At 34.4% G+C, this 24,260-nt stretch overlaps 1 protein-coding gene across 6 annotated transcripts in view; it reads left to right on the top strand.

Moving 5' to 3' along the window:
* The window catches only part of NADK2 (NAD kinase 2, mitochondrial), a 76,626-nt gene that overhangs the window by 25,934 nt on the left and 26,432 nt on the right, over positions 1-24,260 (top strand). For 4 of the 6 annotated variants that reach the window (XR_011645584.1, XM_004453324.3, XM_071207782.1 and 1 more), the window contains exons 5-9: positions 5,295-5,378; positions 7,166-7,302; positions 16,642-16,720; positions 19,187-19,252; positions 20,593-20,688. Coding sequence is in view for 4 of the 6 variants with exons in the window: in XM_004453324.3 (XP_004453381.2) it covers positions 5,295-5,378; positions 7,166-7,302; positions 16,642-16,720; positions 19,187-19,252; positions 20,593-20,688 (462 nt within the window). In the remaining 2 variants the exon portion in view is untranslated. The remainder of the gene's footprint in view (positions 1-5,294; positions 5,379-7,165; positions 7,303-16,641; positions 16,721-19,186; positions 19,253-20,592; positions 20,689-24,260) is intronic. The other 2 variants (XR_011645590.1, XM_004453325.3) reach the window with 1 other exon arrangement.

Here is a 24,260-nt window from a genome sequence, read left to right as displayed (position 1 = left end):
ATCCATTCATCAAATGATGGATATCTGGGTTGTTTCCAACTTTTGGGAATTGTGAATAATGGCGCTGTGAACATTGGTGTTCAGATGTCTATTTGTGTCACTAATCTCAGTTCTTTTGCCTATATATCAAGTAATGGCATTGTCGAGTCACATGGTAAGTCACTTTCCTTAGGAATTGCCAAACCATCCTCCACAGTGGCTGTACCATTGTATATTCCCACCATCAGTGAATGAACATTCCTATCTTTTCACATCTTCACCAACCTTTACAGTTTTCTGACTTTTTAATAGTGGCCAGTCTAATAGGTGTGAAATGATACCTTATTGTAGTTTTGATTTGCGTTTCCCTAATTGCTACTGATATTGAACATTTTTTTCATGTGTTTCTTCACCATTTGTATTTCTTCTTTGGACAGTTGTCTTTTCAAGTCTTTTGCCCATTTTTTATTCAGGTAGTTTGTCTTTTTATTGTTGAGTTGTATGAGCTCTTATATATATCATTATGTGATTTCCAAGTATATTCTCCCTTTGAATTGGCTACCTTTTCACCTTTTTGACAAAGTCCTTTGAGGTGCAAAAGTGTTTAGTTTTGAGGAGGTTCTGATTATCTCTTTTGTTGCTCGTGCTTTGGATGTAAGGTTTAAGAAACTACCACCTAATGCAAGATCTGGAAGATGTTTTATTACATTTTCTTTTAGGAGTTTTATGATTGTCACTTTTATAGTCAGGTCCTTGATCCATTTTGAGTTAATTTTTGTATAATGTGTGAGATAGGGGTCCTCTTTCTTTCTTTTGGATATGGCTATCCAGTCCTATCAGCACAATTTGTTGAACGAATTGTTCTGGCTCAGCTGGGAAGGTTTGACAGCCTTGTCAAAAATCACTTGACTGTAGATGTAAGGGTCTATTTCTGAGTTCTCAATTTGGTTCCCACTGGTCAATCTGTCTGTCTGTATGCCAGTACCATCCTGTTTTATCACTATAGCCTTCTAATCCATGAACACAGAATCTATTTGCCAGTTTTTTCTCTGAAGACTTTGAACTCACCTGCATTTTTGAAGGACAGTTTTGCAAGATACAGAATTCTTGGCTGGCACTTTTTCTCTTTCAGTACCTTAATGCATCATATCACTTTTTTCTCACCTCCATGGTTGCTGATAAGAGATTGGCACTTAATCTTATTGAGATTTCCTCATATGTGATCCTTTGCTTTTCTCTTGCTGCTTTCAGAATCCTCTCTTATCTCTGATATTTGTCATTCTGAATAGTAGGTGTCTTCTTTTTAGTGTATATTGTCCTTCTTAGATATGGTATTAGTCAGCCAAAGGGGTGCTGATGCAAAATACCAGAAAAGGGTATTTATTTGGGGTAGGAGCTTACAGATACCAGGTCATAAAGCATAAGTTACTTCCCTCACCAAAGTCTGTTTTCACTTGTTGGAGCAAGATGGCTGCCGATGTCTGAGAGGGTTCAGGCTTCCTGGGTTCCTTCCTCTTTCTGGGTTCAGGGTTCCTCTCTTCCCAGGGCTTGCTTCTTTCTGGGCTCAGTGTTTCTCTCTTCCTGGGGCTTGCTTCTCTTTCCTCTGTGAGCTTACTTCCTGCGGCTCCAGCTTAAGGCTTCAGCATCAAACTCCAGCATCAAAACTCCAACATCAAAAATCTCTCAAATCTGTCCTTTCCCATGTCTTTTATCTGGGAATACCCACCCACCAAGGGGTGGGGGCTCAATGTCCTAGTGACATGGCCCAATCAAAGCCCTAATCATAACTTAATCATGCCAAGGTACAGACCAGATTACAAATATAATCCAATATCTATTCTGGAATTCATAATCATATCAAATTGCTACAGATATTGATATTTATCTCTTTCATAAGGGTTGAGAAGTTCTCAGTCATTGTTTCCTCAAATATACTTCTGCCCTTTTTCTTTTTTCCTTCAGGGACACTGATGATATATGTGCATTTTGTGTTGTCATTCCATTTCCTGAGATCTGTTCCATTTTTTCCATTCTCTTTCTTTTCACCTGTCTTTTCCAGGTCAGTGTTTGTCTTCAAAATCACTAATTCTGTCTTCAAGCAATTAAAATCTGCTCTTATGTGCCACTAATGTGTTTTTTAATCTTATTCATTGTATCTTTAAGTCCCATAAGCTCTGTTACTTTTCTTTGCAGGCTTTCAAATTGTTCTTTATGTTCTCCCAGTGTCTTATTAATATCTTTTATCACTTTAGTCATATTTTTGTTCAATTCTTTGAATTGATTTAGGAGAGTTGTGTGATTATCAGTGATTAATTGTCTTAAATCCTCTATCTCTGGAGGATACTTGGTTTGTTCCTTTGGCTGGGCCATCTCTTCCTGTTTCCCAGTATGGTTTGTAATAGTTGATGTCTAGGCATCTGAATATGTTGGTGAACTTACTTTAATGGCCAGTTTCTCCTCTTGCCAAATTATTTTTAATAGCACTTTGATATTTTGGTTCAATTTTAAAGCTTAAGTTATCAAAATCAGGCCTCCTAATGGGGTGTAGATTTTCTCTCAGGAGCTCAGGTTAAGAGAGCCCTAAAAGCAGTTTTTGTCCATGCAATTTCCATACCAGCCAGCAGATGGTGCTCCTGGGAGCACCTTTCCATTGAGATGTTTCAGTCCTGCTTTTCTGTGTTTTGGTCTGGTCAGCGTCAAGATTCAGAGTTGGCTCTGCTGGCCACATTCACTGAAGAGAAGCCCCCTCCCTTCCCTTGTAACAGCTGACAGGGTGGAAGACGTCTGTTTCCCTCTTTGTTGGCTGCAGTGAGCCAGGGGTTTTACCCCAGTTTACTATCTTGGGGGTGGGGGAGGGGAGTCCTTCCTGCCGCAGGGGTTTGGTAACTCACATTTTGGTTCTTTGTATCTGTCCCTCACCCTTGTGAGAACTGTGTGTCACTGTCCTGGTCTGCTGACACCCAAAGCAGGCCCCTTGGATGGCTTTTGGCCCTTTCTCAATTGTTTCTGTGGATTGTTGAGCCCTGCTTGCCAACACCATGCAATCTTCCTGGAACTTTGATTGAGCTCTTTTTTTAAAACACCTTTCTCATTTAGGGTGCCATTTATTGTCATCTTCCTATGTCAACTTTTGGCAGTCTTTTTACCACCTTGTAACTTGCAGTTATTTGGTTTTATTTCTGTTTTCACATCAGGCTGTGAATACCTTAAGGGGGTTCATCCTTATACATTTGAATAAATGAAGGATTACATACTAATAAACTTTATCAGTTCTGTTTTTGTTTTTTTTTTTTAAGATTTATTTTTTATTTATTTCTCTCCCCTTCCTCCCCCGCCACACCGTGGTCTGCTCTCCGTGTCCATTTGCTGTGTGTTCTTCTGTGTCCACTTGTATTCTTGTCAGTGGCACCCAGAATCTGCATCTCTTTTTGTTGCGTCATCTTGCTGCATCAGCTCTACGGGTATGCAGCCCCATTCCTGGGCACGTTGTGCTTTTTTTGCGCATGGTGGCTCTCCTTGCGGGCATGCACTCCTTGCACATGGGGCTCCCCTATGCAGGGGACACCCCTGTGTGGCACGGCACTCCTTGCACGCATCTGTACTGCTTGTGAGCCAGCTCACCACATGGGTCAGGAAGCCCTGAGTTTGAACTCTGGGCCTCCCATTTACTAGGTGGATGTTCTGTCAGTTAACCAAATCTGCTTCCCATCAGTTCTCTTTTTGTGAACCATAAATCCCTTTTTAGGATATTTAAAAAGGAATTTATGATTCAAAACACTTTAACATATATGGTTTGATTGATGCCTTAGAATAACCCTTTTGAGTTCGATGGGAATGGTTTTATCATAGTTTTAGAGATGAGGAACCTAATTCTAAAGTGACTTGCCCAAAGTTAGTAGTTAAATAATTTGAAGATAAGATGCAAACACCACTATATCACTAGATAATTTTACAGGGTAATCAGTCATGGCATATTTGCTAAAGTTTTGCTTTCATTATAATGTGGAAAATTTAAGTATGGTGGTGTGTAGAAATAAAGTAGGATGTAGACTACTATTGCTATTTGGTCTTTTTTGTTCTTGTTATTAAAAATACAGACAATTTTGAGACACAAAAATGAAATTTAGAACAGCTCAACAATGAAAAGACAAACAACCCAATTAAAAAATGGGCAAGGGACTTGAGAAGACATTTCTCCTGAAAGATACGCAAATGGCAATAAGCACATGGAAAGATGCTCAACATCATTTGCTATTAGGGAAATGCAAAACAAAACCACATTGAGATACTACTTCACACCAACTAGAATGTCTGTTTTTTGAAAAGGAAAATAATAATTGTTGGCAAAGATGCAAAAAGTAGGGACCCTCATACATTATTTTTGGGAATGTAAAATGGACCATCTGTTGTGGAAAATAATTTGGCAGTTCCTTGGAAAATAAGTATAGAATTACTTGGCTTGGCAATCCCACTTGCAGGTATATACTCCAAAGAATTACTTGACTTGGCAATCCCACTTGTAGGTATATACCCCAAAGAATTAAAAGTAGGGACCCAAATAGATATTTGTATACCAGGGTTCATAGCATCATTATTTGCAATAGCCAAAACATGAAAGCAGCTCAAATCTCCATCAACAGATGAATGGATAAACAAAATGTGGTATATATATTCAATGGAATATTATTCAGCAGTAAAAAGGACAATATTTTATGATTTCACTTATATGAAATAGCTGGAATATGTGAATTTATGGAGACAGACAGTAGATTATAGGCTGCCAGGAGTAAGAGGGTAGGAATGGTCAGTTAATGCTTAATAGGTACAGTTTCTTTAGGCAGAGTTTTGGTAACGAATGGTGGTAGTGGTAGCACAATATTGTGAATGTAATTAATACCACTGAATTGTATACTTGAAACTGGGAAATTTTAGTTTGTATTTATTACCAGAATAAAAAAATTTACAATAACCCATAGAACTGTGTAACTGAGTGAACCCTAATGTAAACTAAAGACTATAGTTAATAGTAAAATTTATAATAATCTCGTTTCATCAATTGTAACAAAGGTACCACATATTGTTGTTATTAAAATGGAGGGGCAAGGCATATGGTATATGGGAAGTCTGTATTTTCTGCATGATGTTTTTGTAAACCTACCACTACTCTAGTTTTTTAAAAAGTAGAAAAAAGAAGTATAAAGTAGACAGTTTTAAAGTCTGATTTTTGTAGTTCATTACTACCTTTTGAATTAAATATTTCTTCTCTGTTTCTCTGCTCCCCTTTAACACCACTCACAATCTTTTTAAAAATAAAGGTCTGAGGGTCATTTATGTCTGCCTGTTCGATATACACATTCCTTCCCAGAAGCCTTACAGAAGTTTTATCGTGGTGAATTCAGGTAGGAAATTGTTAATATTCTTATAGAAATATTTTAATAAATTTGTGCTATTAAAATGTTTTCAAACAAAATGAAATCGATATTTGGATTAGTCCATAGATATAATTGTCATAAAATGTAATGCATCAACTGAATCACAGAGATCTAATTTACTTTCTCTTAGTCCAGTTGGAATTGTATATAGAAATCCTGATAAATGTCATTTGGCCTTTGATATGGCAAGTAGCATTTATTCTCCTTCAGTGAGATAGAGTCTATGCCTCTACTTCCTTAAGTCTTGTTACATACTCTTAGTAGATTGTTAGAAAGTTATTTAAAACTGTTGGCTAAAATTAGGTGTGCAAATTCTCTGAGATTTTATGTATTTTCTCCTACCCAGTAATGACTGAGGTTGGTTTTACTCCAACCATGCTAAGTATCTCTTTCTAAGTGTTCCTTAGTGAGTATGTTTTTTCATATTTCTTTCACTTATTTTGTTGAGACAGTCATGAAAAGAGAAGGACAGAGGGAAGAAGAGAGATAGGGTTGGCTAATTATATTTAGATATAGTCCAAGTTGGGCTAATTTTTATTTCCTGACTTGGGCTAGACTTGTGTGAGAGAAAGCTTTTTCCTGGACATTTATGAAATTGTATTAAATCTTCTTGATTTCTCTGGAATCCTTTTATTAATAATGATCTAGGTTTGAGACATTACAGAAGTTTGGCACCTCTAGGAAGGACTAATTTATAACCACAAAGTAGGAGCAAATTATCTGTATACTTAGGTAGTATAAACTGTTCCATTGGCTTTTTTTTTTTTTTTTCAAAGATTTATTTTTTATTTATTTCTCTGTCCCGGCTCCCCTCCCCACCCCAGTTGTCTGCTCTCTGTGTCCGTTCACTGTGTGTTCTTGGGTCCGCTTATATTCTTGTCAGCGGCACCCGGAATCTGTGTCTCATTTTGTTGTATCATCTTGCTGCATCAGCTCTCTGTGTGCAGTGCCATTCCTGAGCGGCTGCACTTTTTTCACGCTGGGCGGCTCTCCTTACATGGCACACTCCTTGCGTGTGGGGCTCCCTATGTGAGGGACACCCCTGCATGGTACGACACTCCTTGAGCGCATCAGCACTGTGCATGGGCCAGCTTCACCACATGGGTCAGGAGGGCCCTGGGTTTGAACCTTGGACCTCCCATGTGGTAAGCGGACACCCTATCCATTGGGCCAGATCTGCTTCCCATCCATTGGTTTTTTGATATGGCAGTGTTTGGTTTCAAAATCCATTATACCTGATTCTTTTTCTTTACTTTTATCTGAAGTGTCATTTAAATTTTTAGGTAACCTATGTACTATAATATGGCTTTTAAAATATCTCTTTTACCTTTCATTAAAAAAAAATCATCATGAAATTTGGGAAGGGGGATTTTTATCTAATCTGACCACCTTAATGTATTATTTTAATTTTGGAATGCTTTCTTTTTTGTATGTATTTAGTTATATTTGTTGCTGAACAAAACACAAGCCATGTCGAGCTCAGTATCTTAAATTTAATGATTTGGCCTTAATTCATGTTACTTGGGAGATTTCTACAAACACATTCTGTATTTCCATTATAATTCAAAAGAGAAATAAGTATCCAAATCTTTGTTTGAGCAGGAACCTGTGGGTCTTAATGTTTCTGATATATTTATTCATAGAATACCTAGTTTTTTAATATATATATTTTTAGTTTGGAGAAATTATTTTTACCATTTAATTTTTAAATTATTCTATCTTGACATAACTTGCTTTTCCATCACTTTTCCAAGGTGGTTATGGAGGCAGAGAATCAGGTTATACCTTGAAGGGACTGGCATAAATCCCATTCCTGTGGACCTTCACGAACAGCAGTTAAGTTTGAATCAACATAGTAGAGCCTTCAATATTGAAAGAAGTCATGATGAAGGTAGGTGAATTGGAAATTAGGTGTGTTTGGGGCACCTAATTTTTGGAAATAGTTTATAATGAACTTATTTTGGAATTTTAGGGCCACAAACATGATGTAAGATAGTATAGTAAATTATTTTAATTATAAAATTTAATATTATGATTAGAGGAAATGTTTTCTATAACAGGTTTGAAAATTAGTTGATTAGGGAAGGATTATAAAATGAGAGAATAGTCAATGCTGAAGGAAGATTCTTAGCCTTAATTTTTGAAATGTCAAAGGAAAAAAAAGACATGTAGAGATGAAATGAGTTGTTAACCTTGAAGGATTTATAACTATACATTTTATATAGTTATATTTAAGTAAATATATTTACCATAATTGTGATTGTTGATTAAAACCTTTCTGTTATAAAAGTTTGCTTCCCAGCTTTAAGATTTGTGCTTGGGGTATTTGTATAAGCTGTTGAGAGTATTAGCATAGAATGATAGGTAGCTTTTTTGTTATGTGAATTCTCAGTTCTGAACTAATTTGTGGATTATAATTTAGCCATATTTTCCCACTTTTTCCAGTTACTATAAGACTTCCATGGTGCTAGGAAGATTACAAGAGAAATCCTAAATACCTGTGGACAATATAAAAAGATCTCCCCATCCCCAATCTCATGTTTTGTTTCCTGGCAACACATTAGGAAAAGCTACTTTTATCTATCTGCTTTCTATCTCTGCACTCTCATGATACTTTTTGTTTATTATATCTCTTTTTTCAGAGTTTTTCATGGTGATTTATAGTTTTATAGCTTAGCGTATTCATGGCATAAACTATGTGTTCATGTCATGTTTTAAAGATGCTTCTCCAAATAAAAGCATTTGATTTTAGAAATCTTTTTTTAAATGATTATACGTGTATGAATTCCTATTATTGTTTTTAAAAGTCTGTAGTAACTATTAAGTAAGAGTTTTAAATTTTAGCTAGGAATTTTACTCTACACCTTTCCAAAAGACATTCCTGATTTGGCTCTTTACACCAATGGTCTTAAAATTATAGGAAAAATGTAGATTGGTATATGAAGATTCATTGTTCAGTTCCTTGCTCAGATTCACTGTTTTCAGTTTATAAAAAGTTAATATATGAAATATTGAAACAAAATTATGTGTAAACCTAATAAATCATGGTTCAACACCAGGACGTTCAGCATCTGATTAATGGTAGCTCTATGAAAAAGAGCAGAGAAAATGGAAGAGAGGAAGTTACCACAAAATAATACACAGCTCAAAATTTAGACGCTAATGTTTGAATTCAAAGGGGCCCACAAGTGCTTAGCATAATTAATGGTAAAAAGTGCCAAACCAAGGTACTTCAGAATACTAGAGATAAGGCAAGGCTCTCACAAACTTCCTGAGAGAAGGTTGTGATATGGTATTGATGGTGATTGGTGCAGGCCATTTTATATATAAAGGATCTGCAATCAAAATACTTTCTGACTTCTCAACAGCAACACTGGAAATTACTATTATTTATTATAACAATTATTACTATTATTAACAATTACATGTTATTTAAAACGTCTAGGTACTGTTTTAGAAGGCTTTATTACTGGGTTTTTATTACTGGGTTTTTATTTTTGATAGAGAGTTTTAGTTTCTGAGAAGAAATTTAGAAAGATTTCAAGGTATATCTTATTTCCTTTGTAAATTCTCTTCAGATTGGCGAGAAATAACATTTCCCAGGAATTTGGAATTTTTGAATAAAGAAATCAGTTTGGGATTACAACTGTTCTACCATAATCAATCCCTGATTTTAGCTTTCTCATCTAGAACAAAAAATTACAGGGAAAAAAGTTCCCTCAGTTTTACTTTATATTTTTACTTTTCAGATTAAAAAGGGATGATATAACTTTAAACAAATAAAATATTCTGTCCTTAACTAGATGGCATTTGTGTATAAGTTAAGGAAGAAGAATTCATTGTCAGTATACCTTCAAAGGGAAGGAAAGGTTTTTCTTTTTAAATTTTTAGCCATATGGACTGGTAAATTTCTAGTTTTCAAGGTGGGTTTTATTGTTCAGAATAGGCCAATTGGTTTGACAGACAACCCTGGAATCTTAGTAACTTACACAGTTAAGGTTTATTTCTAGCTCATCTTACTGTCCAAGGGGTTTTTGGGCAGCCTAGGATCCTTCCAAATAGTGGGTCTGCGATCTTCTAAGGCCTCTGAATTCTACTGGATCTTTTGTATCTTATGGGGAGAAAAAGGCATAAAAAGAGTGGAGGATCTTAAGACAAGTTTTAAGAGCCAGGTTTTTTCATCACTTCTGCCCGTGCCATTACTAGTCACATGGCATCATCCAATGCAAGTAAACCTGGAAATACAGTCTATTGGTGTGACAGAGAGAGAGAATTGCACAATATAGCAGTCCCTGTCACTGGTGTAACAGTTCTATATCTGATAATGTAAATTATAACTAATTTGATAATCTAGTCTCTTGGATAAAATATTTATTGTTAATTGTTATTGAATCCATCTATATCATATCCTATTGAAGCAAGTTATAAATGAATAGTTTCATGATAGGTAAGATTTGGTAGTCTATTAGCATGAAAGAAAATACTAGGAGAATGGTGATGATTAATGAGATATGAAGCAATTTTATTTATTCTCTTCCTCATTTGAAAAAGCATTTGAGGTGAAATTCAACAAGCACACATGATAAAAATGTAATACAGAAAGGAAAATTAGGAAAGTAGGATGAGGGAAAAATGGGACTACAGGTAGAAAGTCAAGATCATATAAAAGAATAATACATGGTTATAGTTTGAAGATGAGAGTTCAGAATTATTCCTTGGTAATATTTAGTGAGTACCTACAGTTTGTTCAGCACTTGGAGAAATGCTGTTAAGGAGATTTAAAACTAAATTCCATTAGTAATTGCCTTAAGAAAAAGAAATAATAAATTTTCGCTTTTTACATTTGTAAAACTGTCACATTTGAGAATGTGCACATACCTGTATGCATATATTTTTTTAAGTTTTTTATTTATTTCCCCTCCCCCCTGTTGTCTGTTCTGTGTCTTTTTGCTGTGTGTTCTATATGCATATATTTAATACCAAGTAAAAATTGGTTTCAAAATACTATGAGATTGAGCTGGAAATGTCAATTCATTATATTATTTAGTTAAATAACAAGTGCTCAAAGGGTCCTTGGCATTGCAATATCAACTTGTTATATATGAAAGAATAGTTGGGTCCACTTCAGATAATTGTTATCTAAAAAAATGAGATATATGTAATTAATGTTCAATTCAATAACAAACAGAAGAATATAATTTGGTTAGTGAATCAGAAGAAAGAATAGGTCAGTTGTTATCTTGGTGACAACTGAGGTAAGTTTTATTAGTGTACTAGATATCTAATGTGTATTAGGGGCTGATTTATTGCCATATAACAAATTACCCCCAAATTTTGTATCTAAAACATAAATATTTATTATTTCACACAGTTTGGGAAGGTCAAGAATCCAGGAGCAGCTTAGGTGATTAGTTCTGGTTTAAGATTTCTCATGACGTTACAGCCAGATAGCAGTATCTGAAGACTTGATTGGGGTGGGAGGATCCACTTCCGGCTCACTCACAGGGTTGTTAACAGGAGGTTTCAGTTCCTCACCGTGTGGCCTTTCCATAGGGCTGCTCATGACATATAACCCCAGAGCAAGTGATCTGAGAGAGAGCATGACCAAGTATCTTTTCCAACCTAATCTCATAAGTGACATGACATCCCTTCTGCCAACCAACCCTGGCACAAGGGGCTACATAAGAGTGGACACCAGGAAGCAGGAATATTTGGAAGCTGGCTACTACAATTGGGGTGGACTTTTGAGCTTTGATTTAGGAAGAAAAAGTGTGGAGAAGACAAAAAGGGAGCTTGTCCCACTGTGCTTTCTTAGTGGGAGAAACTTGGGTACAGTGAATCTGCTGTTAGTGACATTGAGTAGATTGGGTTGACATTTCCAGTTTGGGCCTGATAAAAGATACAAAGTAGAGGGAATCATTTGAAGATGATAATCACTAGTTTGACCCAGAAAGCAGTGGGAATACTTTGGAGGATTTGTTTAATCAAGTGATGTTTAAATAATTGTAATGGAAAATTATTTAAGCTGTGCATAAAATCTTACAGATTAAAAAATAATAAAAGGTGACATTTTTTAGGAGTCACAAAGGAGGATGTAGCAGTCTTCCTCTACTGCTACTATAGCTCCAATACTCTTCTTTGAGATTGTCAGGTATCACATTATTTTGATTCTCTTTAGTAATAGAAAATCTGTGGTGTGTGCTTACTGTGTGCCAGGTACTGTAATAAGCTTTATGAGTGCTAAAAAAAATAGACTCTAATATTATCCCCATTTTACAATGAAGAAACAAACAGAGAGGTTAAGAAACTTCCCATAAAGGTTAAAAAAAATTACTAAGGAAAGAAACAAGACACAAGGTACTACGTATTGCTTGACTTCATCTATACAAAATATAAATACAAATAAACTAGAGAGAGAAACAGAGTAGCACCTATGTATGCAGGATAAACATATTGAGAGGTGAAGAGTTTTTGTTTTTGTTTTTTTCTTACTAGTAGTATTGGAATCATGAAAATGCTATAATGATTGAATTGATGAATGTATGACTATGTGATTATACCAAATACCATTAATTGTACACTTTGGATGGATTGTATGCTTTATTAATACGTATCAATAAAATTGATTTATTTAAAACAAAACAAAACAAAGGAAATAATATTGAGCGTACAGTTTTACATCCAGTCAATTTGTCATTCAAATATGAAAAAAAAGATTCTCGGGCAACAGGTTTTTAGAATATTTGCCATAAGGAGAACACATTGAAAAACATCCATGGAATGCTAAAAAGAAGGATACATCCAAAGATCAACGGAATAGTTTCAAATGGTTTAACCTAATATATAAAGCAGTCTTTAAAAAATGTTAATGATTCTTAAAATGTATGTGGAGGGATATGTTAATGCTCATTGTACTTTTTTAGAAGTCTGAAAATTTTCTTAATAAAAAAAGTTTAAAAATATAAAAAAAGAGAAACTTTCCCCAAATCACATGGGATGTAAGAAGCAGGATTTGAATTTATGTATTTTGGCTCCAGAGTTTAAATTCTTTAACTGTTACTTTTTATTACAATATATCACTGGATGTAAGCTATTGGTTTCAAACAGGATATCGATATGAAGTAATATGGTTGAATTTTTGCATATAGAATACATATTAACCCTAGAAGCCCAAAGGTGTTGCTTAAAACTAGTTTTGAGCAATAGCTATAATATTAGAATAATTTTTCAAGATGACAACCTTAAAAAATTTCTTTAACTTATATCTAGATGAATATTCTACTTCAGGTTTCTTTTTTCTATTATGGTATACGTAAGGTATAGCTAATAAAATTAAAGGGAGAAGAAACTAATTTTTAATACATGTTGTGCTCAGGCATTATGATGGAGTCTTGATTCAAAGGTTACTTTGTGGGAAGTGGACTTGGCCCAGTGGATAGGGCATCCGTGTACCACATAGGAAGTCCACGATTCAAACCCCGGGCCTGCTTGACCTGTGTGGAGCTGGCGCACGTGCAGTGCTGATGTGCGCAAGGAGTGCCCTGCCATGCAGGGGAGCCCCACACGCGAGGAGTGGGCCCCATAAAGAGAGCTGCCCAGTGTGAAAGAAAGTGCAGCCTGCCCAGAAATGGCACCACACATATGGAGAGCTGACGCAGCAAGATGACGCAACAAAAAGAAACACAGATTCCCGTGCTGCTAACAACAACAGAAGTGGACAAAAAGAAGAACACACAGCAGTTGGACACAGAGAACAGACAACTGGGGCGGGGGGGCCGGAAGGGGAGAGAAATAAATAAAATAAATCTTAAAGAAAACCAAAAAGGTTACTTTGTGTGATTGATTCATAGTTATCAAACAGTTACACTGAAAAAAAAAATGCAATATGTTGTTTTTTTCCTCAAAGAACTTTGATATATCACTGAATCATTTAAAGGCAAAGGCAAGCTTCTGCATTGCTTTTATTTTTTTAAAAAAAGATTTTATTTTATTTTATTTTTTCCTTCCTGCCTTCTCCCACCCCAGTTGTCTGTTCTCTGTGTCTGTTTGCAGCTTGTTCTTCTTTGTCCGCTTCTGTTGTTAGCAGCACGGGAATCTGTGTTCTTTTTTGTTGTGTCATCTTGTTCTGTCAGCTCTCAGTGTGTGCGGCGCCATTCTTGGGCAGGCTGAATTTTCTTTCGCACTGGGTGGTTCTCCTTACGGGGCGCACTCCTTGTGTGTGGGGCTCTCTTACGTGGGGACACCCCTGCGTGGCAGGGCACTCGTTGCGTGCATCGGTGCTGCACGTGGGCCAGCTCCACGCGGGTCAAGGAGGCCTGGGGTTTGAACTGCAGACCTCCCATGTGGTAGACAGACGCCCTAAGCACTGGGCCAAGTCCGCTTCCCTGCATTGCTTTTAGTAAACACATGTTGTCTCGAAGTCCAGAAGGATCAGGGTATGATTATTAATTCAGCTATCCTTCAATGAGTGAAGCATTTAAGCAGCAGATGTAAGGGTAGTAGCTCTTTATAAATTTTATGAGTGTTGTTCAAAATCTGTGCTATATACTTTGAGGGTTAGAGTGAGTGCTTGTAAAAAGCTTATAGCCTGGTGGAGGAAACAGATATACAAATAACTGTTAATCAAAAAATACCAATTAAACAAATGGTAAATATAGATGTACTATCAGTATGTGGAAGAGACTTGATTGATCTTTAGGGAGGATCAGAGAAAGAAGAGGTACGTTTAGAATTGGATTTTGAATCATGAATGGAATTTCTGTAAACATGGAAGAAAGAGTATTCCAGATTGTACTAAATATTTCTACAAAGTCACAGACAAACTCATGATGATTAATGGGAAATCCATATTATCTGGTGTAATGGTATGCAAGAGTCAGCAATGGAGTAGGAGATGAGGCTGAAAGGAGTTCAGGGCTGGATCTTGGCTGTCAGGCTAAGTAGTTAAGATAGGACAGTATTTTTAGATTATTGTTAGTGGTGTGTGTGTGGGTGGATGTTGAGGAGGCATTATAATGAGGGTCTAAAAGGAGGACACCTTGCCTTACTACATGTTATAATATGTTATAAAACTATAGCAGTTTAAAGCTGGCCCCCAGTTAAGCAGAAGTAGATCTACGTATGTGAATAGAAGAATTTAGTATCTGATGGATGTAACATTTCAAATTAGTGAAGAAAGGATGATTTATTCAACAAATGGTGTTAGGACATTGGCCTATCACTTGGAAAAAATAAAGTTAATCCCTACTTTATAGTCCCCATTTCAAAATAAGTTTCATATGTATAAAGAGTTAAATGTAAAATATGAAAATATATATGATTGTATAGGGAAGGAAGAGGCAAAACCTCAGGTAATCCTCAGAATTTCCTTATGATTTAAATTTTTAAGATTCTTTGTCAGGATCTGTTGTTTCATTTTCCTTTTTCAGTCACTCAGAAAAAAGAATGACTAGATATCATATATATATATTTTTTTTCCTTGTTGGAGATGTGGGTTTATAGAACAATCAGACATAAAATACAGGATTCCCATATATTCCCCTATTATTAACACCTTGCATTGGAATGTATTATTACTTTTTTTTAACAATATAGCTATTTATATTTTTAAAAATATAGTCAAAGTAAACTCTTTTAAAAATTTGAAGATAGTTGATTTTTTTTAAACATTTAAATTCACAGGCCTTGCTTTTGGAGTGAATGTTGCTTTTGCTTTCATATGTATTTCTACAAATTTAAACCAATATAGTATTTTTCAGTCTTTTGATGCACACATAGAACATTTATAAAAATTGATCACATTCTAAGCCAAGTAAGTCTAAAATGATATAATTCAAATTTCAAAGAATTGTATAATACATTCCATATTCTTTGACCATAATGTTAAATGTAGATACAAACATTACATCTGGAAATGAACAAAAACAACAAAGTCTTCTAAATAATCCATGGGTCAAAGAGGAAACCATGATGGGATTTAAATACTTAGAACTAAGCCATAATGAAAATATATTTTAATTTTGCATCTTATGTGTAAAATTGTTTGAGTCTCTAGTTGTCTTTTAAAAAATTTTTAGACAGTTTTCTTATCTTTTTAAATAACTTTTTCAAATTCAAAAAACAAAACAAATAAAGGTCAACAAGTTATGGAATCATTACTCCTAAAAAGTTCTTTGCAGGCACTTTTGGCTCTAATTCCAATTACTAACTCAATTGTTCCTCTAGCATTCAGAAAGATACACACATGAACACAGGTTAGTTAAATGACATAGTCAAAGTCTCCTTGTTAATGGAAAAAAATTAAGAGAAAAATATATTTAATTTTATTCATATCTCACAAAACCAAACCCCATATTCTTTTTATTACCTTTGGCATTAATATAGTACCAACTTTGCTTTTGATACAAAAACATTACAATGTTGTTAACTACAGTCCCTCAATTACATTAGTTATGTTTTCCCCAGGTATCACCATATTCTTAACACCCTGTATTTATATTATTAACCACAATCCTCATTTACTGCCAAAATCATTGTTATACATTCCCAAGATTATCCTCCACCTTTCCTTCAATTAACATTAATCTTCTTAGACTGCTCATTTCAACCAAAATTACATCCATAAATCAACATTGGTTACATTTATTAAAATGTGTTATCATCAGATCCAACCATTACTAGTTCTAGTCTAGGTCTTCTAACTGTAAAATAGTCAATTGCCTTTCTGAAACTATTGCTTGGTGAAATGTATAAGCATATCTGAACATATGTAGTAGTTGCTATTTGGAAATAAATCTTAAAAATATTCATCTTTAATGAATCTGATTTGATTTCCAGCATGAGCCATGCCTTTAATTTGTTGCTTAAGTTAAAAATAACTCTTTTGGAAGTGCATGGTCAGTTCTACCTCTGAAGCTTCCAGAGTAGACCTAATTAAAGTGTGACAACAGGAGTCATATGAGATAGATAAATATATTTCATTATTCTTGAAAAAGGTTTTCAAGAGGAATTCAAGTTTATGTTAGAAAGATAGGCTTCGTTGCAGGCATAATATTAGGAGATTTTAGGGTTTATATTTTGAATGCTTTAAGATATATTTAATTTATGTTAATTATGTTAAAGTATATGGTTCTATTAAAAATGTAAACGTTTAACATTTTATAAAGTGTATTTCATAATATTTCTAAAAATCAAGAAGCTGTCTTGGATTTTTTTTTCCCATTACCTCCAGGATCAGAAGCTTCAGGACCCCAACTTTTGCCAGTGAGAGCACTAAATGAAGTCTTCATTGGGGAGAGTTTATCATCCAGGTACTTCGCTACTTGTGCTCTTGAAATCAAAATTGAGTGTTTTAGTATTTTTTGATATTTATTCATTTTCTACAATCTGGATAAGATTTGTGAATTACTAATACTGTATAGATAATAGAAATGAACAATCTAATGAAATATTTCCAAAATCTTCATATACCTTAATACACATTAAGAGGAAAGGGAGATGTGTGGTTAAAAAGTTTCTGAAACTCTAGGTTAAACAAAGCTATTTTGTGTCTTTACTGCAATATTTTCCAGAGCCTTAATCTACTTTAAAAATGCTTAAGAGAGTGATATATTAGGCATGCATTTGTAAGTGATATAAAACTTGTACATATAGCCCAAAATTGTCTTAGTACTTGAGGGCTGATTTGTTTGTTTCTTTATTTTTATCCAGAATCCAATTAAGAATCACACATTTCATTTGACTGTTATGTCCCTTTGAAATTCTTTAAACAGTTCCTTAGTTCTCATCCCTTCTTTTTTGTCATTCATAATATAAATATTTTTGATTGGTCTAAGCCAGTTGTTTTGGAAAATATCCCTCATTCTAGATTTGTATATTTTTTTCTTCGCATGGTAAGATTCAGACTAAACATTTTGGCAGGAATACTACATAACTAAAGTACTCTTACTGCAACACATCAGAAGGCAAGTACATTGACAATTTAAGATTTGTAACTATTATTAGCAAATATTAAAGTTAGTGGAGTTCCTTATTAGAAGTATAAAAACATAATTTGTTTTATTACTGATAAAATCTGTTTTGTCGGAGTTCACTGTAACCAATGCCTAAATTGTCAAAAATTTTGTTTGTAAAATTTTTTTGCAAGTGATATTAATTACTAGATATAAAATGACTGCTATAATATAATTTAACTCTTCTTAGTACTTTAAAACTTTCATTTTTGTAGATTTAACTAAATTAGGGGTGAAAAATTGGAGATAAGTCTCAATCCCATGTTCCTGCTACCAGAGGAACCATGTGACCCATTGAAGGCTATGTAGTTGATTCCCTAGTTTACCAAGAGTTCCAAAAATTCTGAAACTATTTGCTGCAAGACCTATTCTTTTATAACAAGAATAACTACAGTGAGAAAAATTTTCTTAAATAAAAAGGATATCCACAGTCTAGCCAATGATTTAACTCAATGTATTGAAAAGAGCAAAACCTTTTTTTTTCAGCAGAGCAATTTAAACAACACTTTTGAGTTGTAATTATTTCGATTTATATAATATTGAATTTATTCAACAAAAGTATATTGTGTGCCTGCTATGGGCAATGTGAGAATCACTAGAAATACAAAGGAATAAGATATAGATAGTGGTAGCTTAATTTGGGGGTGGGGATAGTGTAAAATACATTATTTTAAAATTTACTAAAAGTAATATTCTTCAAGGAAATAAATTTATTCATTAAAGAAAACCTAAAAATATAAAGTATAAAGAATTTATTTATTTTAAACAAGACTTACAGTATATATAAAGTTTGAAGCAATATGAACATGAATAATGGGTATTTTTATGTGATAGAGGAGAAAAGGGAGAAAACTCTTATTAGTAATATAATGTAGTCGTTAATGCCAAAGACAAAGGACAGAGAACAACCACCTTAAATGAGATTGGAGAAAATTTATATTAAAATAAATATATGATAGGTAACCATGTTTTGTAAGTTATGCTTACTCTAGGTAAGTCATATGGTGGTTTATATAATTCTCTGTATTATTTAAAAGTTGTATGTTTAACTGCTGAGAGCTTCTGCTTTCATTGCCTTATTATTTGTACTTACTAAAAAGTAACTTATAAAGAGGAAACCTACAATCAATTGATGGACTTTTGGGAATTGAAAAGTCCCGTTAGAGGATTTTAGACAACATGCTTCATTTCCTGTGGCAGTGGTGATTTGGTTGGTTTATCTCCTAAATCATGTCTGATGCTGCTTTTTTGTGTGTGTCCTCTGATGCCTCACATTATATCATTACTAAAAACAGGACAGCAGTGGGTTGGTTTCTGATGCTATTAAAAAAAGGTTTTAATTACTGGAGGTATTAGAACTTTATTTTTGAAGATTCCATGATATAGACCCTCAGGCAGAAAAAAAAAATGAACATTTTTTAAATGCCTGTTATGTGTCAGGCCCTGTGTATATTGTGTAATTCATTTAATGTTCATAATAACCCAATAAGAAAAGTGTTTATCAGTGAAAAAATTGAGATTTGGAGAGTTCAAATAATTTGCCCAAGCTCATATAATCAGTATCAGAACTGTCATATAAACTCAGTGTTTCTGATTCCAGATCCTATATTGAGGATTCACTGTACTCAGAAAACTTAAGTGCTTTGCTTGGAAAATAGGAAGTGCAGCAATAATATTCCTACCTCATTTATCATGTTCTTAGATTTAAGAACATTTTAAAAGCCCATTTTTTGTTGTCATTTTTTTCTATTTGTTCTAACCTAGAATGTCTTATTCTTGGGCTGTAGCAGTGGACAATTTAAGAAGAAGTATACCCATTCTAAAGGGACTGTGAGTTTTATTGCTGCCTTAAAAATAATTTCCCTGAAACAAAAATTCTATGAGTTGACTAATCTCTGACAAATCTGCATGTGAGAATGACACTAAATTTGCTCAGTGTTTTAGACTCAACATCCCTCACCTGACTATCCTTTTTTCCCCCTCCATCTCTCTTTTCTTTCCTACTCCCACTTACATCTAATCACTATTGTTTCTACTTGATTCTGACATAGTAGCAGCTACTCCTATGGATTTGACTGGCTTATTATCTATATTTAATGGGTTCCTAATGTGCATTTTCCAAGAAGACATAACAAAGCTATGAAATAGATTAAATGTGAATGATAGGTCCTGCTATCTTTTATTTTCCTAAAGAATGTTGACTTGAGAGGAAAACGAAAAGGAACTGTATCATGTAGAACCTTCTACAGACTGAGAGAGCTTGCAGGAGAAATTGAAAAGGTTAGAATAAGAGATAAATTATCCATATAGCATTAGTGTTTACAAGCATATCTAATAATTGTTATCATTTTGGAAAGCTGTATTTTATTAAGGGTTTATTTAACTTTTTTGTTTATGTTAATTTGCTGGAGAAAAAAAATTCAGGGTTGATCTGTGACACCATTATTTTAAGGTACAGTTTTCAAAATAACCTTTCACGTGTTTCAAAGAAATTCTTTGAATAGTTAATCATGAATGCAATTTAAGAATAGTGTCATTTTTGCTGGTGTCAGAAAACCCACTTGAATTCTTATTTATGAAATGCTCTAAGAATTGTAAATCTTTTAAGAAATTACATTTCTCATTTTATTCCTAGTTTTGTCCACTAATCTAGTAATAGTTGAGAATTTTCATTAGAACTTTATTTCTTATGTCTTTTAGCTTACTGGCATTCAAAAGGCACATTAGTGTGTAGCTTGAAAAATAAGAGTTTTGCAGAAAGTATTGGTAACTTGAAAGATTAGATGCAGACTTAGATATATCAAGGACTTGCTCCCAAGAATGAAACTCACCTAGGTACCTTCTTTTTGAATCGTGATATATGACTCTGTATATGTTAGTTTTCCATAAAAGTAGTGGCAGAAATGCTAGCCAGAAATTTATTAGAAGTCCTTGTTCAAAATGTTGAAGTATTGATAGGAGCATATAGATTAGAGAGGTATGTGGAATTTTTTTTACCTTTTCACTTAATCAGGAATGGAATTAGCATCACGATGTGTGTGCTTAATAAGTCAGATATATCTCTGGCAAGTTGGCTGGCTTAGATTTCATCATTTCTGAAGAAGACTATATTTGTCTTATTTATGATGAACCATAAGCTCTGTAATCTGTTTTATATTCTCAATTCATAGGGCTTCCTACTATGAGATTTCAGTTGATGATGGTCCATGGGAAAAACAGAAGAGTTCAGGGCTCAATTTGTGTACTGGAACAGGATCAAAGGCCTGGTGAGTAACTAGGCTTTCTGCTTATCAAGTTTTGTGAAATATTTTAAGTAACATAATTTACTCACTATCTCATATTGGTGCATCTAAGGGCTCTAGTACACAAGAGGTAGCCTGGTGTTATGTAAGTTGGCACAGTTTCTGTTTCACTCATTGATCGGGTCCAGGATTTGACTTCTTGTATTACTGCTGCATCCTGGATTTAGTCATTATTTGTATTGGGCCTACTGCATTAGGTTTTTAAAGAAATAAAAGAAAATGAGATATGGTTTCAAAATATTTTTAAAGTGGAGAATATTTTAAATAACAAAATGAATACAAAGTGCAATGCAAAAAATATGTTGGAGATGTGCGCATTGAAGTTCTGACTAGAGATAAACTTGGGGCTTCCTGTATCCTTACCCTGTAACCTTTCCCTGGGTGGTTTCTTTTACTTCTTTCTACGTTCATGCATATAGACGTCTCTGTATTAGTCAGCCAAAGTGATACTGATGGAAAGTACGAGAGATCTGTTGGTATTCATAAAGGGCATTTATTTGGGTAGAAGCTTACAGTCACAAGGCCATAAAGAGTAAGTTACTTCCCTCATCAAAGTCTGTTTCCACGTGTTAGAGCAAGATGGCTGCTGATCTCTCTAGGGTTCAGCCTTCCTCCTTCTCCTAATGCTCAGTGGCCCCAGCGCCTTTCATTCGCAGCTATAGTCTAGCATAAGGCTTGGCTCTCTCCCCAAAGTTCTTTCCAGGCTCATCTGCTCTGTTCTCCCCACAAGGTCACCTGTAAACTATCAGGCTCATCTCTCTTCCCGCAGCCTTGTCTATGGAACACTCTCTCTTCCTGTGTGTTGGCTTCTGTGTTTCTACTTCCCTGTGAGAGTCTGTTTAACAGACCAAGGGGGCTGGCACTCAACGCTGAGTTGCACTCTAATGACATGGTTGGATTAAAACCCTAATCATAACATAATTTTAATCAGATATCTCTGCTGAATTTAATACAATCAAAGGGTTATCATACCAGAGAAACAGCCCAGTTTATGAACATAATCTGTATTTCTTTTTGGAATTCACAAATAATATCAAACTGCCACAGCCTCCAAAACTTGTATCTGTAGCTGTATTTTTTCCTGAGTACAATGGTCTGAAATTACCTAATAGTATGTTAATAGCACTTCATATTCAACATAGTCAAAACTGAATTCATTGTATCATTTTTTTCTTCTTAGATTCTGTGTGTTAACAGCATCACTTTTTACCTTGACTTCATGCTCTAGAGAAAAAAATGTTACTCCTCAAAACCTTGTGTTTCTCCTTTCTCTCCTCCATATTTGTCTCTAAATGCTGTCTCTTATACTTCTGAAGAGTCTCTGTCCCCTTTTTCAGCTTCTGTGCTTTGGTCCAAGCCCCCATCTTTTTTTTTGAAGGTACCGGGGATTGAACCTGGACCTCGCACATGGGAAGCAAGCACTCAACCACTGAGCTACATCCACTCCCCAATGAGAGTTGGTTTTTTCATTTGTTTGTTTTTAGGAGGTACCAGGGATCGAACCTAGGCCAGTTTCCCACTTTTTGAGTGAATGTTCTTTGTGCCTCAACCCTTTATTCTTCAGGCTATCATCACACTACCAAAGAGTAGTATTTGTAAAATGTACTACATCTCTTCTGTCTCTTAAAAAAAAACTTTCATTGACCCCTAACTGCTCAGATTTCCCACCTATCATTGTAATAGGACCTCAGTTACTTTATCATTAGCATTATGTCTCTTCTATCCTTACCCATCAAAACAATAGAGACACCATAGGCGCCTTGCAAAATTCAACACATACCCTATTTTCTTTTTGTTTTTTCTGTTTTGCTCAGGGCAACTTCCTCCTGGTTTGAATACCTGAACACTCTCTATTTTCCACCTACTGACTGAAAAATTCAGTCTTTAAATGTTATTCTTTTTTAGGAAATCTTCACTAGGCCCCATTCCTTATATAAGCACAATTAATCCCTTTTTTTTTTGTCCTTTAGCACTTTTTCTCAAAGCACTATTACAGCACATATCACATTATTTATGTATCCAGCTAGTCTGAGTAATATGAGGGATTTGGGATGGTGACTAGTCATATATTTTACTGCTCAAATTTTTTTGTGTGTTCAGCACAGTACTTCATACATACTCAGGTATTTTTGAATAAAGGATTATATACTCAAAATTACAATGGAAACAGTGCTGATCAAACTATGTTTTTAAGTTTGGATAGTTTAATTTGGAATTTATTTCATTATTTTGGTTTGTTTTAAATTAACGTTACTTTTGAAAACTTTATTATGGCAAATTTTAAATAATATGCAAGAATAGATAGAATGGAATAATGAATCTCCATGTACTCATTAGCCAGTTTCAATAATTACCAACTCATGTCAATCTTGTTTTTACTGCGTCCCTACCTATCTTCTTTCTTTCTATATTTTGAAGAAATTTCCAAGCATCTTATTTCATTAATAACTATCCAATAATGTAAAACTATACTTTGAAAAATCATTTAAAAATTTTGTATTTGCTAAATAAATGATCTTTTAGAATAAAATTATCAGTAGAAATATGATTTTAAAAGGTTGTTTTTTTTTCCCCTGAGGGCCAATAAAGAGAACTACATTTGTAACATGACTTTTGCAATAATTGTTGGAAAACATAAATTTAAATCTAATATGCTATGAAATTATTTTGTAAATATTTCATAGATAAAATTAAAAACATTAAAATTAACTGCCTTAATTTATGATAATCTTTTCTGCTGAGCATAGTGCTACTTGTTGAATACCGAATTGAGAATTAGAAATACTTTTTTCCAGACCCTTTCCCTTTTGTTTCCTCTGAATTATCAATAAAAATGGGGAAAATGGTATAATTGAAAGGAGTACTGGCCTGGGACTTAAAAGACATGGCTAAACCACCAACTAGCTTTGTAACCTTGTACAAGTTACCTTATCTGCAAAATAAGGGAAATGGAACAGATAAAATAGTAAGATTATTTTCTCAGCTTCTGAAAGTTAAATTTTATGAATACAGGTTATCAGTTTTTTAGCCCCTACTACCTTGGTTTTTTTTTGTTTTTGTTTGTTTTTAAGGAAGTACTGGGAATTGAACCCAGAACCTCATACATGGGAAGCAGGTGTGCAACTGCTTGAGCTACATCCACTCCCCTAGCCTCTACTACTTTGCATGCACTGTTAGGTTATACTTTTTATAACTTTAGTCTAATCTTTATAGAAAACCTGTGAGAAAGTAGTACTGTCTCCATTTTATAGAGGAAGAAGTTCAGGCTTACCAAGGATAAATAATACAACCACGATTACACAGCTAGTAAGTATCAGAACCTGGATATAAGTACAGGGATCTTGACTATAAAAAGGATGCTTTTTTTACTGCCTCATTACTACTTGTGTCGCTTCACAAGGAAGGTCTGCTTTTAAAAAGAGAGTCTGGAGAGACCTTCTGAGCTATCCATAGAGATCACATATTTGAAAAACAAATCACTAGATTGTATTCAAGAATTAGCATTATGAACTTGATCTTAGTGAAATAGTGCTTAT

This window comes from Dasypus novemcinctus, chromosome 2 (genome assembly GCF_030445035.2).
Source record: "Dasypus novemcinctus isolate mDasNov1 chromosome 2, mDasNov1.1.hap2, whole genome shotgun sequence".
Lineage (NCBI taxonomy): Eukaryota > Metazoa > Chordata > Mammalia > Cingulata > Dasypodidae > Dasypus > Dasypus novemcinctus.
Note: the sequence above shows the minus strand (reverse complement) of the source record. Positions and strands in the feature narration are given on the sequence as shown.